Here is an 18,138-nt window from a genome sequence, read left to right as displayed (position 1 = left end):
AATAAAAATGTAGGAGAAGAGATGTCCTGTGAGACCCAAACCTGAGCCACTTCTATGAATAACCTGACATGTTCTCAAAGGAGAGCGGTGCAGCTGAGGTGTCCTAATGAGGTCTGCTGCAACAAACTGGACAAGACAATACAGACAGGGTACAGGATTATATATGGTAGCATCTCATCATCTCAGTCTGTTTTAGCTTTAGACAGAAGATATAGACATCACACTCAGGAGTCTGTGGATCCAAATAATGAGACTTGTGTCAACTACTCAGCCTGTTTTGTTGCACTGAATTGATATATATAGCTTCTTCTTCTTTTCTCTGGTCCCTTTAGTATCCTTTAGTCATTTCTCTGACATAATATAAATGTAAATATTATGAATATGTTTATGTATTAATTGGGTTTCGCTTGGTTTACCAGTTCAGGAACTTGTTATATGCAAGCAGAATTCAGCTACAGTAAAGTAGGGCTAAAGCTCTGAAAAGTGCATGTCCTTCATTGAGGTCACATTGCTTTCTCCTTCGATTTAACCTCCTATTAAGAATCTGAGCGGCCCAAAATGCAAAAGGATGGATTGACAAACTGCTGGATTTGTGAGAGCACCCCTGGGGACAAGATCCATTGAGAGATCGATGCACCATGGGGGGCTCCATCACGCAGTATAAACAATAAGTTAAGTACAGGCTGGATGCCAGAGCTGGCTTTATGAAGGTGCCCTGGATGACCTTACCCTTGTTCTAAACAGGGAGGGAAAACATCAGTTAGCCAGGGTTTCAAACAAGACAGTCATGGCTTTTCTCAGAAAAAATGTTAAATGAATGTAAATGCAGAAAACTTTTCTATGCTTTAATGCACAAAAGTCGACTATTTCTGAGCAAGAATATGAATTACGTCTAAGCAGAGAGAGACAAATTCAGAGACAAATGAGATGACCCCACTCAGGCAAGTCTGCTGGACCAGATGGGGTGAGTGCCCCTGTCCTCAAGGCCTGTGCAGTCTTTTATAAACTGTTCATGATGAGTCTGAGTCTACAGAGGGTCCGATTGCTGTGGAAGACATCATCTCCCGTTCCTGTACCAAAGATGCCACGTCTCAGTGGAACCCAGGATTGCAGACCTGTGGCACTATCTTCCCATGTCCTGAAGACCCTGGAAAGACTAATCCTTAAACAGCTCCCACCTATTGTCGGGCCTCATCAGGATCTGCTTCAGTTCACTTACCAACCCCACCTCGGAACTGAGGACACCATCATCTACCTGCTCAATCGTGTCTATGCCCATCTGGATGAGCCGGTGAGTACTGTGAGGATCATGTCTTTCGATTTTTCCAGTACATTCAGTATTATCAGGCCAACCCTCCTGGGTGATCAGCTGACAGCGATGCAAGTAAATGCCTCTCTTGTGTCCTGGATTGTTGAGACTTCAGCTACCATAGAGACCTGCCATCTTTAGAAGTTTTCTGATGACTCTGTGGTGGTTGGATGCATTAGTGAGGGTGATGTGATGGAGTACCGGGCTGTGGTGGACTCCTTTTTGTTATGTGGTGCGAGCAAAATCATCTGCGCTTCAACGTGACAATACCAAAAAATTGATTTCGGACTTTAGGAGGACCGGGAAACCTGTGACCCCTGTTTCAATCCAGGGGGTCGATGTGGACAGTGTGGAGGGCTATAAATACCTCAGAGTACACATAGATAATAAACTAGACCGGGTTAAAGCGCCAGTGCACTCTACAGGAACAGCCAGACTCATCTCTATTTTCAGGTCTTTTAACATCTGTCATGATTTTCTATGAGGTGACAGGTTGACTCAATAAATCGGATCTGCATGGCCAGTAATGTTGTGGGGATAGAGCTGGACTCCCTTAAGGTGATGTCGGAAAGGCGGATGTTGTCCAAGATGAGGGCGATGCATGACAATACCTCCCATCCACTCCATGACATGCTTGCCAGTCAAAAGAGCAGGTTCAGTGAGAGGCTGAGATTACTCAAATGCAACACTACACAACACAGGACATCACTCATCCCTGTACAACTCCTCCATCTAATGCACAGAACACAGTACAATAGTTGCAAAGTTTTATAGTTTTCAGTTTAGAGTAAAATGTCAATCATATATATTTAATCTTGATAATATTCTGGATATTTCTAATGGAGCTATTTGTATATATTAGAGCTATTTCTTATATTTAACTTTGAAATATATTTTATTATTTAATTTAGTTCAGTCTGTTACTGTACTTATTGTCTTGGAGCAACTGTATCCTCACACCTCTGCTGTCACCCAATAACTGTGAGCATTGATTGCACTCTTCAAGTTTCTCCTGCTTTGACTATTGCAGCTGATTAAGTCCTACTTAGTTTAGTTACTTGCCAGTGAAGCCAGTGAGGAGGCACTTATGTTGCATTGAATTAAAAAAAAAAAACTTTATTACTTTTTAAAACTTTTTTTTAGTTTATTAAAATTAAAGGAGAAAGAGACTGCTTTTAAAAAAGAGTGCAAACAGAAACACAACATTATAAACACGTTGAACCCCCTCCACCCGAAATCATTTTTATGTCTTATAAATTGTCTGATCTGCAACTACTTAATAGTTGAAAACACAGACTATGGCATAAAACACCACTGTATAGCTTTCAGGAATGGGGGGAAAAGTTACTGATGGAAGATAAAGGAAAGCAGAGTTTTTTGAAAAACTGACAGTCTAAAAGCTTAAAATCAATTCCTTCACTAATGTGCTTATTTATCTTGTGGTTTTTAACTGGCATGTCCTACTGTACAACGGATCAATAGAAAGATCTGTTTTGTTGTGTAATCCAATTTGTTTGAAAAACACAGGACTCAGGCCAGCCTTGATGCCACCAGGTGGCTCTGCTTACCATACAGTCCCTCCTGTAACTGTAACTGCTCTAAAGTAGCCCTGATATTTGGGCAGCAATAATGCTATATTTCAGAAATTTGATATGCAGTATTGGACTTAATCGTTGGAACCGAAATACGAATGTGAGTCATTATATTCCACAATAGGAGCGCAAAACGGGCAACTGTAAATGCTGCTGTATGCGCAGGAGCTGAGTATTTCAAGGCTAATCTCAAAATTGACCTAATTACAAAACCTGTTAAAGTCATCGATGATCGGCGTGTTTGCATGGGTCATACCACGTTGCATACATGAGTGCTCCCTTTGTTTGGATGTAAGCTGCCTGAAATAAATAAGTAGGCCGGGTGCTAATCTCAAAGAATATGCAAAGCTGTAGATACCACAGAGGCTGCAGAAGGAGCAGAGTGGTTTGAGGTGAGTCGTTAGAGAACATTTACAGAATATTAATAATAACTAAAAGAAGCAACTACTTCGTTGGGACTACCTGTGAGGTCATTATGCCTGAATAAAAGAGGAGTGGCCGATGGAGGTCTGTTTCTGATCCCGCCCGAAAAACAAAAAAACAAAAGTCAACACCTGACGCACAGAAATTATTGGTCGAATCATCAAGAGGTGTTGTAAAAATAGAAAAGAACTACTACCACCAATAAAAAATTAACTCGTTCGTGCAAGGCAAGTTTCTTTTCGGAGGTCAGTAATCTTTATCGGACTAAATCTACCTGTTACCTGTTGGAGAGGCTAGTGGAGCAACTCTCATTGCCATCCTGGTAAGGGATTCTTGTTATTACGCAAAGATTCCTGATTAAACCTTCGTTTACTCTGTCCTTTATTTGTTTTTTATAACATCATAACTCTATCCCCCCTTAACTCTCTCTGATTCTGTTATATAAATGATCATAAACAACTTGTTGTCTTTTAAACAGCATGTCCTGTTTTTTGGGGGGTTAGTTGACCACTAAGCTAACTCACTGGGTCTAATATAATTATTGAAGAAGCAGCAGGACGATGTTCTCATCCCACACAGGCACCTTTATCTGAAATCTTCACAGTCAGAAAGTTCGCATAAAAAACATATTCATTTTTGAATGTCGTGCCCTTTAATTATTAAATTACAGTTACAGTCAGAAGAAAAGAATAAACAATAATTAAGTTGCCGTTCAATACTAACTGGTTTAAAAATGTACACCTACAAGTATACATTCTGCTATTAAAATACATATGATTACCTATTATTACCTTACATATGACACCTGTGTGCATACTGGAGCAGGGATACTGTGTGGAAATACTCATTAGGTCTCATGGTAAAATGCTGAAATTATGCTTTTCCTAATTAGCTGGTCTTAGGAGGTTATAGATTGAGCGGTGACTAAAGCTCTGTGTAGAATGACTCAGTTTTGTAATTACAGCCAGGGGATGCAGTACATAATTCCAGGATTCTTTAGAGACCTGAATGAATATTTTAATTTACAGTAATTAGTATGGCACATTAAAACTCCATAAAAGAGAAATGAGATCATTTTCATATTGAAACTCCAGTGGAATGGCACAGCTGTATGTGCATGGCACCATTTAACTTGCTCACACAGTAATATTACTGTGTGAGCAACACTGAACTATTGCAGTAATATTACTTGTGATTTAAACCAATAGTTTGTTTTTTAATAATCAGGGATTTTATTAATGAAATCTGTAACTACAATATTAACATGTATGTTGAAGTAATCAGATTATTTTTGTTTCTTTTTTTTGATTGCAGCATTTAAACGAAAATCTGCAGTGAAGCGATGGGCCCAACTAGTGCTCCAAAAGGATGTGGTGGTGATGTGAGCTCCATATATTATAATCTGTGTGACCTGACAGCAGTATGGGGCATCGTAGTGGAAGCTGTTGCTGCTGTTGGTGTGTTGACTGCCTTTATCTTGTTTGTCATTCTCATGGCTAGCTTACCGTTTGTGACAGACAAGAAGAGAAAGGGTATGGTGGGCCTGCAGGCCAGCATTTTAGTTTTCACACTGGGTCTGTTTGGACTTAGTTTTGCCTTTATTGTGGAGCAGTATTCTACTACCTGTGCTGCGCGGAGGTACCTGTTTGGAGTACTCTTCACAGGCTGTCTGGCCTGCCTGGTGATGCATGGGCTGTGGCTTGTCCTGCTGCAAAGGGGAGGCCGGGGGCCCAGGAGCTGGATGTTATGGCTGGGAGCCCTGGCTCTCTGGCTTGTCGAAGTGATCATCAACACCGAGTGGCTTGTCATTACTGTGGCCAGGAGCCCACTCAGAGATCTCAGTGTTCCTGACCTGGCCTGCAGCATTGTCAGCCGGGACTTTGTGATGGCCCTTATATATGTAATGGTTCTGATAGCAGCTGTGGTGCTAACGTCTGTGCCCTCACTAACACACAAGCAAAAGCACTGGCGCCGAGATGGAGCCTTTATTCTGGTCACAGGAGTCCTCACTTTGGCTCTTTGGATAGCTTGGATTGTCATGTACATCCATGGGAACCAAGCAGTTGGTAATCCCAGCTGGGATGATCCGACTCTGGCTATAGCCGTGGTGTCAAATGCCTGGGTGTTCCTCTTCTTCTATGCAATTCCAGAAGTCTGTTTATTGACCCAGGAGGACCCAAACAAGGAACAACCCGATGGAGAGGAAGTCTATCCTGCTAGAAGCCTGGTTTACGACAACATCCTGAAGGAGCCACAGCCTACCCAGCAGCATGTCTACATAGAAAATAAAGCCTTTTCTATGGATGAGCCAGGTACAGCATAACACATTATGGTCAGCCATTAACTTCACAGTTCAGCAGTGTAACACCCTTTAGGTGGGTACTGAATCATTATAATTAATATACTTAAGTATTAATTAAGTAATAAACAGGAATTAATTTCTAAATTTTATTGAGACACATATTTGGATTATTCCAAACTGATAACAAGCACATGTGTGGTAAATTACATAATACATCAATGTAGCAAATGAAGACCCACACTGGCTGCACTATACCTTCTCCAGTTTACTGTTTTGTAATTTTGAAAATGACTGATTTTTTATACCACTTTCCTATTTATCCACAACCCACCTTATCAGCAGAAAACATATTGCTGTTGCGAAGATTGCGCCCTTTGCTGATATTATTATATGAACTAGATCAGTAACTTACTTGGACATAACAATGACTGCATTGCAATATGAAGTCTGTTGCTCGCAAGCCTTACGTTGTCAAAACAGTAAATATTGAAATAAATGATCAGGTTTAACTGTTGGACTCCAACTGGTATCAACCAATACCAATACAGGATACATTATACTGTTATCATTTAAAGTAAGTGGCGCATACTACAGGCTGCTTCAATGGTAGGAAATATCTAGGGTGTGTGTGGTGCCTAATTTTCCCAAGTAATACTGAATATATGGATTCTTCTCACTGTACAATTTCAAATAGCAGATGTATTAAAGTGTGCCATTTCAGTTGTTAATAATGGTTTAATAATACTTTTTCATGTTTAACCCTGCTTAAGTCTTGAGCCACCCCATATGATTGTACAAACATACATGCCAAGACAGTATGTTAGCCAAAGTAGCACAGTTCTAATGAGTTTGAAGGAGAATGTTTTGCATCACCATCTTTATTCTTCAACAAAGGCTCTCTCAGGCAAACTTTGTTGTCATTTCTTTAAGCAGTCTTCAGGAATACTTCTCCATACTTCTTGAAGTCTGACTGGATTTACTTTTGCCTCAGTCTGGGACAGTGTTTTCTGTCAACAGTTGGCTGGCTGTTGTTTTATTCTCTTTTAAGAAACTCAGACCCAAACCCAAACTGCAACCGGGGGGGCGACCGTGGCTCAGGGGGGTTGGGAAGCGTATCTGCAACCAGAAGGTCGCTGGTTCAATCCCCGGGCTCTCTGTCCTGGTCGTTGTGTCCTTGGGCAAGACACTTTACCCTACCGCCTACTGGTGTTGGCCAGAGGGGCCGATGGCGCGATATGGCAGCCTCGCCTCTGTCAGTCTGCCCCAAGCTACAACAGTAGCTTGCCTCCACCAGTGTGTGAATGTGAGAGTGAATGAATAGTGGCATTGTAAAGCGCTTTGGGTGCCTTGAAAAGCGCTATATGAAATCCAATCCATTATTAATGTTGAGGCCCAGACCTCAATATTACTGAAATATATAATGTCCCATTCAGTGTTTTTCTATCCATGAAATGTCAGTTTTCATATAGCAAATTTCTTTACACATATATGCTTATATCTTGTCGAGTTATGTAAAACGTCTGGCTAAAAGCACTTTGGGTATCAATTTGTTTATTTTTGTAGGCTAAATTAAAGAAATTTGAACAAAATATGTTTTTTAAAACCTTAAAAAATGAAAGCAAGGTGCTAAGTGTAAAAACAACACTGGTTAATCCTTCAGGTGCCTCTTTTATGATTTAAAAGAAATCTTGTGAAAATGGTCAGGTACAAGGACTGGACTGAAAAGGAGTGAAAAAGTACAATAGATTATAATAGTACAATAGATTGTACACAGACAACAAAATATGTCAAGTAATGGACTGTAAAATGACCTTTTTTATGCCAGAATCCACAAATCCAGCGTCTCCATATGGGGCTTACAATGGTCAGGCACGAAGTTGTTTATACCAGCCCACTGAAATAGCCTTGATTGCCAAAGGTCTGACAAGGGTGAGTGTGTTTGTCCTATTTTTAACCACAAAATATCCCTTCTTCATGACATCGCATGTGAAAATAATCCATATATGTATTTTCACAGAAAGACCAAGAGTCAATGATACTTCGAACCATACCTGCCCCTTTGAATATGGGGAGCTGCAGCTCCGGATCTTGTTCAGTGGATTCCTTAACATCTTCAGGACTATCATAAGTTAGCAGCCTGTACTGCTACCCAAACATGTGGTGATAACAGCTATGAAGTTAATCTACACTGAGCTTTTCCATCTCAGAGCTCCAAGGATCAGATGTTTTATATCTCCTTTTCTCTTAAGCAATAACAGAGTGAATGTCTAGTAATATTCTGTATATGACTGCTTAGTTTCCATTAATGCTTATGCAATGCTTGCTCTGTGTACATCAAAACCACACATTATAATAATGATGCAAACCATACTGGGCTTTGAGGAAAGATATATATATATATGTATATATATATATCTATCTATATATATATATATATATATATATATATATATATATATATATATATATATATATATATATATATATATATATATATATATATATATATATATATATATATATATATAAAACAAATTCTAACACAGATGTGTTACAATTTGTTCATGATCACCACAGTATAACATACTTAGTTGTAAATTTGTGTAACTATAATGGTGTAATCATATGCAAAAATTTGGCTTTTAGCCATGAATGAAATAAATGTAAAGGTGCAAATTCTAACTTGTCAGCCCTACAAATTTCAGTTATATTCTCTGGTGTTTTGGATTACAGAAAGAATCAACTAACAACGAGAGGTACAGGATGGTAAAAGAGGAAGTGTCATCATGTCAGCAGGATTGCTAAGTTTACTGCTTCAAATATTTACATATGTTTGCTTAATAAGCCTGACCTGGCACCTAGCATGGCAACCAGGGTTTGGCTCTGTGATGTCTGAGTTTTTAGTTCCCGCAAGGGAGACAGCTGTGATAGTCAAGCTGATGTTGTTGTAATGCTGCTGAATCCAACCATCAATCACTGTGGTAACAGATTAATATTTCGTAAGTATTGCTGTGAGTATTATCATCTACAACTGCTCTGACTCACAAGAGATAGTCTGTCTTCTCTACATGGAAAACCACAATTATTTACATATAATTTATTTCGCTCACGCACGCTCACACATCTTTAAAAGCTTCAGTCAGCAGTGGCTGCCTAGCAGCAGGCTTAAATTTCTCTCTCCCAATTACTCTTTCCCATCCTGTACTGTCAGCAGCCATGAGTACTTGATCGGAAGATAAATTGCTCACTAACAGGAAATCAGGCAGCACTGAACAACAGAACACATAAGCAAATGAGGTTTTCCTCTGTAATAACCTCCAGTATCACCCTCTTGATCTGGCTGAAAAAAGGGGGGAAAAAACAAGCGTTGCACGATATCCAAAATGAAACACTGCATGTGGACATAAACAGAGCAGAATATTTCCAATGAAACTGCTCAAGTCTGGTTAGCTTAGATTAATGGACAACACATCATGCTTCCCAGTGGACCTTTGGATTGTTGGTAAAACATTTAATACAGAGAACTTACAATGTGTCACTTTGCACAAGAAATATTTGACTATATAAATACACTAACTTGATTGAAGCTTTTTTTTTTTTTAAACAAAACTTTGTATATCACGTAATTCCGGGTCAGTAAATTCAACTAGAAGAAGAAGGTAAAAAAAAAAAAGCAACATCTTAACATCCTAAATGAAAAACAGCTGTAAAGCCCAGCTGTCTTGCACACAGGTGGAATATGACCAATGGTGAATGCACTCAGCTCATGGGAGTCGGTGCACCCAATCACCAGCAGCTGTCCACACTTAATACATTTCCGTGTCACTGTGACAACCATCAGAGGACAAACATGGACTGAGGGTTTTACCAGCAGTGATTGGACCCACGAACCAGATAAGAGGAATTCAGTATTGACACCATCTGGTCATATTATTCAGTCGATCACTATTGCAATATATTATCAATGTGGGTTTTTATTCCTTAGATAGTACGCTTTGAAAGTTTTTGAACAAAGATTTGAATATGCGCAGTCTGTCTCATGTGCAAATATTTAAACAATGGCTTCGTTCATAACTGTAAAGCCTTTGAAGGATTACAAATATAAATAGCTGTGCCAGGCTCTAATAAATGTTGCACATTTAAAAAGGTTAATGTGATGTCATTTATCCCAAGACCGACGCAATCACAGAGGTACAAACAGAAACAAACAGCATTTTATTCTTACTGCCTTTATTGCTTAAATTCAAGGTTAATACTGGACCCTGAAAACAGCAGCTGCAAAGGAGTTTAAAACCCAAGAACAGCTAAAAAGGCCTCATGAGGATATTTGTTTTTTCAGCTGGTGTTTCTGAACAGCAATGTGGATGACAATTCCAGATTTATCCAAATGCTCTGGAAAAAAAAAACCAGGGAATATGACAACAAACAGCAAACATCTGTTGAGGAGCATGGAAATATTCAAAAACATCTAATAATAAATAACCTCATGGTTTCTCTCAGCATGTTATTTACATTTTCTATATAAAATGCAGTCATTACCACTCAACCATTTAACAAAAACATAAAATACTTCGATATATAATATGGCACCAACAATAATACATTTTTAATGAGCACGTTCTGTCGGCTGTGTACAAGAGGAGCGCCATCTAGTGGGACCACTAAAAACAATCAGAGGATCATCTTTACTTTGAAAGAACCTTAATGATTTTACTGTCCATCACATGACGGACGATCTCAGAATTTGGTTACCTGAACATGCAAATATGAAAAGACTGTAAATACAAATGATGAAATACGTGGGAGTTCCAAGGGTGACAAATCAGCATAGGCAAAATATCTCCATGTATTTTCCATCGGACATGGGCAATCACTCTGCAGTGTTACAAGGCACTTGGAAAGCCGTTCACTCTTTTAAATTAAAAACGTTATGAAAGCGGCAGGTGTTGTTTAGTGTACCTAAAGATAAAATGGAATTATACAGTGCCCTTTTAGTTTTCCCAACTAACCGCCACATCCACCCATGCACACACGGACATTTGAATACTACATATTTTTCCCCTCTTTTAGACAGTGCGGGCGGGGGAGTGGTATGTTGCCAGTTTCATGAAAAGCAAACAGCCTGCTGTACCTGTTGAGCTACAGGAGCCCCCAACAGTGGTCTGTGGATGCATAAAGTTTCCCCTGATATTCATCTCAATTGCAGTTAGCTCTCCATCTTATTTAGACAGTTTCTACAGATCACTGCTCAGCGCCGCTGCTCATGCAGCTGCAGATGAGCTGAGTGAAAAGCGACATCAATGAAGGCTTTTGAGTTTTCTCATGCTTGCAGTCCTAGCTTCGTACTGCTGCTGTTTCTGTTTCTTAAGCTGACGGTATGCCTCCACTGCTCGTTCCCGCTCCTCCTCCATGATTCTCTGTTTGGCCATGGAGGGCTTTGTAGTGGAGACTGCAGTATGGCCAAGAAGTGAGTTTAGGAGCAGCTCCTTTGATGCTTTCTGTACAATGAAATGGAAAAAAAGGAGATAGGATTTTCTGAACCATCTGCATGGTTTGATAAGAGATCACGTGATCAATGCACGGTGTGATTACCTGAGATTTGACTTCAGCTTTCCTTGGTTTGGCACTCAAAGATGGAGGGGCCATTGTAACTTCACCAAAAGGAACATCATCTACAAAACAAAAGCCATCATTTAACTACAGGGAATTCTTTATGACTACTCACCATTGCCATGTTAAGCTGCCTTAATTAAATACTTCTTGTCACTTTCCATGTTTGTATAGCCCAACAACTTTTAACCATAACACCTGATTTACACTTGCTGGTCACTTTATTAGCTACACTGTCCTAATAATGGCTTAAACCCGTTTTGCCTTCAGCACTGCCTTAATTTATGGCACAGAGAATTTGGTACATACTAACATCACAGCGCCACACAATTGGTGAAGATTTGTGGACTGCACATCCATAAAATTTCCTGTTCCATCACCTGGTCTATTATGAGTTCTGAGGACTGTGGAGGCCATTTGAATACAGTGAACTTGTTGTCATATTCAAAAAACCGCTTTGAGAGCTTTGTGAGCCATCATAAGATGTGTAGAATGTGGTTATACTCAGGTAGGCTGCTGTTTTTAAACATTGCTCAATTGGGTCTAAAAGGGCCCCAAAAAAGGCCCTATACCCTATATCTATCTATCTATCTATACACACACACAAAGATATATATACACATATTTTTTTGGACCATTTCTTGTAAACCTCAGAGATGCAAATGCTCTTCCCACCCTCTATGTAGGAAACAGTGTAGATTTATGAGGGCGCCAACAGAAAAGATGAGCAGAAACGGTAAGTTTGTGGTTGTTTTTTGTGTCAACTGAAGGCATTAAACACTGCATCCATTGTGGCTTACACCAGGAACACATCATCTCATTTCACGGGGAACTACAATTCAGGTGATTTGGTTTTGCATCATTTGGTTTTACTCTGCACCCTTGTGTACCCAGTAGATGGTATATTACGAAAAAAGAAATGCTACTGATACAAGTGCTGTGTTGAAGACCTTTAGTGTTTCAAATATGTCAAAAAGACCCAGACTTTAAAAGAAATGTTGACAATAAAAATAATATCTGGTAAATGCTACCTCTTGCTTTTAGTACCAAACAGAGTGATAGTCAAAGACAGAGCCCATCTCCTAAAGAACAATGCTCCAAATTGTGGAACACTGTTTGCATGTATAAGCATATTTCCTTGTAAAACCTTCATTCTTACCTACAAACATCTGTTCTTCCATCATGTCCTCTTGTTTGTTCACCTTTTTCTGCTGTAGCTTCTGTAGCTTCATTTTACCATACCTGCAAATAAAAAAAATCAGCAGGTATTAACACTTGACAGTCGGGCTGCAGCTATCGATTATTTTAGTAATCGAGTAATCTATTGATTGTTCCATCGATTAATCGGATAAGAAATACTTTTGTCTTATTAATGAGCAATAATAAATATTCAAAAGAGTAAAAACACAGGTCTTTCAAAATGAACTGTTCATTGGTTTCCATTTTAGAACTTGCAGTGTTTTAAAGTTTAGCTGCACACAACACCTGTCAGAAAAACAACAAAACCTAAACCCTTTGACTGTATTTACATGTCAGATCAAATTTAATTGTTTGAAAAAACAAAACAAAACAACAAAAACCCCAAGAATAACATTTTCTTAAATGCAAAAATATGTAAAAACTCTAAAGTACTCTCTGGCAAAGCTTTATTTCTGGGATCAGATAGATTTGTTTTGTGTTCATGTTTTTGAGTTTTTGTGCATGTGTGTCTGCCTGTTTAAGTATGAAGAAGTCAAGCGAAGAGCGAGTTTTTGTCTGTAAGGCTTTAAAAGAGAAAGTGGTTGCTGCAATGAAGAGAAGCAGGTAAATCAGCATTTTCAAGTTTGCCCTGTGCTTTCACAGGGCAAACATAGGGCAAAGATTCTGTGCTGCTGAAAACAGATGTTATAATGCTGTTATAGACTCACTAGATGAGTGTTACAGATCCCCTTAGGTGGGCAACTCCAGGCCTCGAGCGCCGGTGTCCTGCAGGTTTTAGATGTGTCCTTGACACAGCTGATTCAAAGTGATATCTAAAAACTGCAGGACACCGGCCCTCAAGGCCTGGAGTTGCCCACCCCTGCCTTAGACTCACCCCTGTTTGGTGCAGGTATTTCTTCTATGTAAAATAGGACGGCTGCCCATTTTATATAACCCTTTTTATAGCACGGTATCAGGCTAAGTTAACAGCTCATCTGCATGTTTTAATAAAACAGGATTACTGCAGATTTTTTGCTGTGCCAAACAAATGGTGACGGATGGAGCAGCTACAACGTTTGCTTTTCTTCATGTCATGAGTTTGTGGATCAGGAACTTTGATAAAAATTTACACATTTCTTTAATACTTTACTGTTATTTAATCCATGTCATGCATATAAAAATATCAGTGCCAAAACACTGACAAAGAAACCCAGTCACAAATCAGAATAAGTGAACACAAGCTATGCCATGAAACCTACTACATAAGGATGGGGTTTAGTTTAAAGTTAAAGTGTACTCACTCCTTCTTTTTGTCAGATCTGCAGTGTGCAGGCCTCTCTTGTTCGCTTGCATCCATTTCAGGCTTTCTGTCTACTTGGTTCTTGGAGAGGAACATGACATGTTTTGTCTCACGCTCCATCCGCTGCACGTAAGCTTTCACGCTTTCCTGTTTACCCCTCTTGAAATGTGGGACAGGTATGTCTCCATCTAGAAAACACTCGGATTTATCTTCAAGTGAGATGGGTAAAGACACAACACAGTCTTTATTAGTTATACACAAAGTCACGACACTAAAATGAATATTTAGAAACTTTTTTTTTTTTATACCCTTTTTCGGCTTTTTGACTTTTAGGGACCCAGTTTTCATTCTGTCCTTGGCCTTCATTATTTCTCGTAGTTTGAAGGGGATGTGTTCAATGTGGTCCACCTCTTTGGCTTTCTTGGGTTTACCATCTCTCTGGAGCTTGGTATTACTGAAATTTGGACACAATACAGACAGGAAACAGAAAAAAACAAAAAGCAAACATGTTTAGTTGCAGACACAAGTCCCCACTTAAAATTTTAACAAGTCCGGTTTAATCTGATCGCTCACAACTTGGGTTGGGGAGTCAGTATCAGCTAGCTTCTGTTGCTAACTAGCTTAACTAGCACATTTTCCATTACGCATTAGCTTCTTTATGTTACCTTTGACGTTGTCCAGGTTTTACCACTTGTTTCCCCGAATCGGGCACTTTATTTTTCTTATTCTTCCCCATGCTACAATAATTTACACGAATGAATAACAAAACAAAACACGTGGAGCACTGTGCTCAGACGTCAACCGAAACTCTACCGGTGGCACGGAGTACAGGACAGACATCTCACTCCACTTTTTTTCAGGTACCAAAACACGATTTACAAGTTTGGCATATTGAAAACAGATTGGGAGCTTCGTGATAAAACTCTTGCTCTGTGAAAAAAACTGATTTAATGAAATAAATATGTATTGTCATTTTTTTTTAAAATCACTTTAATTAATGAGACGTACAGTAATTTTATTGCAGAGTGACACACATGAAACATAAGACGATCTTTGATCAAACCTGATTGGCTCAAGAGACGCTTCCTGTCAGAGCCAGTCACGCCCAATGACTGTTTTCTACAGTCATTGGTCACTCCATTAAACGGCTCTTCTTCCAGCCACCGCTAGAGGGCATCGTTACACCTGTTTTAGCCAGTGAGTGTGGAAAACATTGGGTCAAACTCGTTTAACGTCGTTCAGACAACCCACTTTATCTTTAAATGGGCTGGAATGGTTAATATCCCCCCTCTCTCAGTGTAAAGAAGTTTTTAATGGAAATTTAATCCCTGCAATATCTCAGTATAAGAAAAATAAGTGACATTTCTACAATTAGTCTTAGTTTTTCTACATCATGAAGACGTACTTTTGATAAAAGAAAAATCTGCCAACATGACTTTTTGGGCTTAAATTAATATAAATAAACAGATAAATGTGTAAAATTACCAAAAAAAAAAAAAAAGTTCCGGTAGCTCATTACCCAGACTCTCCTGTAATTAAACTGCCTCTGGTAAGAGTAGATGTTACATTTAGGTGATGAATGTGGGCCCTTATTAACTGCCCACCCCTGATCTAGACCAAGCTCTTAATCATATATGGTTTGGAATCTACAAAGTTATGCATATGATTTGGACAGCAGTCACATAATATGTAACAGTCATGGAGATCAATAAGTGGCTCTGTCCAGTAAACAATGTGAAGAGTAAACTCTACATTTCTTCATCAGAAATAAATATCATTTGATTGATCAGCTAGACAAAATACAAAAATACAAAGAAAAAAAGGCATGTGTTTCTTATAATGAACATAATAAACAAGCTTCAATGAAACAACCTTCAATTAAAATACCACAGCTGGCTCCTTAGTGTACTGTAGCTAGACAGATTTGCTCTATTGAATATATCCACTAATCTCAGACTTCTTTTTTGTACAGGTGACATGAGGAGTTAGTGTCCATACATGTGCCTGAACAACATGCATCAGCAGTACAGATTACAGAGCGACGCTGTAGTAAACCTTCACATGAATGGAGCAGGTGTGTTTACCTGTGTGATGGAAGGAGGCTGGGCTGGATTAGCAGCTATAATGCAACTCAATCTGAGAGACTGCTGATGAAAGGAGAATGTCACGGTTCACCCTAGTAAGTTCTCGGCTTCAGGTGTTACATAACATTTGGGCATAACAGAAAAACGGTGATAATAATTAGCTATATCCTGAGAAAACTCCATAACTCAGTGCTTACATTTGAATATATTTGAAGAGGTTACTGATAAAATACTCAAATAATGCCTGTTCAGAATCCTCATCATTTGTTTCTTCAGGACAAAAAGTCTGTTCAGGACAGTCTCAGGAACAGGAAACTGCTGCCCCCCTCCTGCTGAATGCCAGTCGGCCAATCCCTCATCAATGATCTGCTTGGGTACAAGTGATGATGGAATCATCAGTTTGTTGGCAGGTGGCGTCATAATCGTCTCTAAGTCTGTGCTGTATAAAAGGACTGCACTAATGCAACTTAATGCAACAGTATTTAACAGCAACTCAGACCTCTTGGACACTACCATCATAATCAGCTACCAAGAGAAGCAACACAAGTGGTGAGTTGAAACAACAGATTAGATCTTTTTTTGAATGCTCTTTCTCTTTTTGGACTTAGTGGCTCATTTTATCACATGCAATTTATTATTCTTATATAAAATTTTCCATCTTTATTTGGACTTTACTTGGTAGTATGTTTCTGTATCATCCAGGCATGTAGTATTAGATTATTAATTAAAAACTAGGTATTTAATAAATAATATGCAATGCAAAATTAATTGGAAAAGAAATTCAATCTCTCCTATTGCCTAATATAAATTTTAATGCAGTTAATGAGGTGTTAATTCAGTCATATGGAAGACTAGATTATATCAGGGACATTATAAGAAGCATTGAGGTGCTTTCTAATTGTTTCTAATTTTCTGTCACACCTTTGTTTTGCATAATGGAAATGGCAACAAGTGAGAGTCGCTGAGCAATATATGACCGCCTTTAACCATGACCTGAATTTCTAACAATGATTAAAAAAGCCAAACTTATGAAATTGTTGAATAGAGTGATCATTGTGTGTATTTGTGTAAGCATGACTCCCTCTTAGAGCAAAAGCAGAACTTATCGTTTATGTAGTTATGTTTTGTACACAGGTTATATTTATTGGACTCTTTCAGCTTTGCATCTTTTTTTTAAAATAAGTGGTTACATCTATGCACATTTACATACAAATTGCATTACTGTTTTTCCTTTTTTTTAAATTGTGAAAATAAATAAATAAATAACTATTTCAAGCTATTGTCTGTGTAAATCTGGAAGCCACTGCACATCCTCACAGTAATCTGATTATGACTAATGTTTGATTAGTAACATGAGCACATGGCTCAGAGCCTTTCTTGTCTTGATATGAGGATAATTACGTCACAAGATTTTATAACTGTTTCAGTCATTGTTTCGGGCTTTTTAATGACACAGTGACTTTTGTAGTTGAAACAACAGAAGCATGAATTTGGAGGTGGCCAAACCCGAAGGAAAGACTGGGAACAAAGCTCCCCTCAGAGCCACGGCCCCCGGCTCCCCATGCAAGTCTGCACCCAAGTTCAAACAGAGGAACACGCGGCAGTTCAAGAGCAAGCCTCCCAAAAGAGGAGTGATTGGGTATGTTTCTTTCTGATAACCTCCCACGAGTCATCTAAGTTTGTCAGATGTCCTCCAGTAAAGCTTGTTTTTTTTTTTTCCTCACCAGCTTTGGAGAGGAGATCCCAGGAATGGAAGGTCTTGGAACTGGTAAGTAAAAATATAAAAGTCAGATGGTTACATAACCAAAACCTACTTACATACACATGCACACGATGCAACTTTTTTTCCTTTTTTTTAAAAAAAACAACAAAACAAAAAAACAACTTTGTTTTCTTCTCTTTGTTTTTTATTCTTTTTTTTAGACATCACTGTAATCTGCCCATGGGAGGCTTACAGCCATCTAGAGCTACATGAGCTTGCCCAGTATGGCATCATCTGATTATCTCTGCTGTGAAGTTGTTTTTAAATAAATGTGGCAAATTTTAAATTTCAGTATTTAGTTTCAATAATCTGGATCGTCAGTACTGGCTGGAAAGGTGTCTTTATATGTCTGCATACTGTGAATGTTGTTTTTTGTCTTACATATTTTTTATTGTAAATCTAATTTCATAATGATCTCAAGCTGCCATGTTCACAAAACGTGTATCTCGAATGTGTTCTCGCGTCATTGCTTGAGTCTGTGGTTTTAGCTAGAACTCTGTTAGCTTGGTTCCTGCACAATCGTCAGCACTGTCTTTATCATATTTAATCAAACTCTTGAATAAATGTTGACATTTTT

The 18,138-nt window shown here is 38.7% G+C and overlaps 3 protein-coding genes across 5 annotated transcripts; 2 read left to right on the top strand and 1 right to left on the bottom strand.

Annotated features, from left to right (window-relative positions):
• Nucleotides 1-1,235: 1,235 nt before the first annotated feature.
• Nucleotides 1,236-8,002, top strand: LOC116325214 (G-protein coupled receptor family C group 5 member C-like). Of its 3 annotated transcripts, none has more exons than XM_039611472.1 (4): nt 1,236-1,291; nt 4,639-5,636; nt 7,452-7,555; nt 7,644-8,002. In XM_039611472.1, exons 2-4 carry the CDS (start codon nt 4,667-4,669, stop codon nt 7,752-7,754), a joined length of 1,185 nt encoding a protein of 394 aa, XP_039467406.1. In that variant the 5' UTR covers nt 1,236-1,291; nt 4,639-4,666; the 3' UTR covers nt 7,755-8,002. The 3 variants fall into 3 exon arrangements, with proteins under 3 accessions (XP_039467406.1, XP_039467405.1, XP_031601904.1); XM_039611471.1 differs by lacking the exon at nt 1,236-1,291 and adding an exon at nt 3,245-3,293; XM_031746044.2 differs by lacking the exon at nt 1,236-1,291 and adding an exon at nt 3,326-3,646.
• Nucleotides 8,003-9,817: 1,815 nt separating this feature from the next.
• Nucleotides 9,818-14,550, bottom strand: ccdc137 (coiled-coil domain containing 137). Its single transcript, XM_031746025.2, has 6 exons — nt 14,381-14,550; nt 14,024-14,169; nt 13,717-13,924; nt 12,396-12,478; nt 11,219-11,298; nt 9,818-11,124 (listed from the first exon to the last, which is right to left on the bottom strand). Exons 1-6 carry the CDS (start codon nt 14,449-14,451, stop codon nt 10,924-10,926), a joined length of 789 nt encoding a protein of 262 aa, XP_031601885.1. The 5' UTR covers nt 14,452-14,550; the 3' UTR covers nt 9,818-10,923.
• Nucleotides 14,551-16,253: 1,703 nt separating this feature from the next.
• Nucleotides 16,254-18,126, top strand: LOC116325213 (retinal cone rhodopsin-sensitive cGMP 3',5'-cyclic phosphodiesterase subunit gamma-like). The gene is made up of 4 exons (XM_031746043.2): nt 16,254-16,348; nt 17,268-17,438; nt 17,527-17,567; nt 17,723-18,126. The coding sequence occupies exons 2-4, from the start codon at nt 17,284-17,286 to the stop codon at nt 17,797-17,799; spliced, it is 273 nt and encodes a 90-aa protein (XP_031601903.1). The 5' UTR covers nt 16,254-16,348; nt 17,268-17,283; the 3' UTR covers nt 17,800-18,126.
• Nucleotides 18,127-18,138: the final 12 nt, after the last annotated feature.

Source organism: Oreochromis aureus, linkage group 4 (assembly GCF_013358895.1).
Source record: "Oreochromis aureus strain Israel breed Guangdong linkage group 4, ZZ_aureus, whole genome shotgun sequence".
In the NCBI taxonomy this organism is placed as follows: Eukaryota; Metazoa; Chordata; class Actinopteri; order Cichliformes; family Cichlidae; genus Oreochromis; species Oreochromis aureus.
This window is presented reverse-complemented; position numbering and strand designations above follow the sequence as displayed.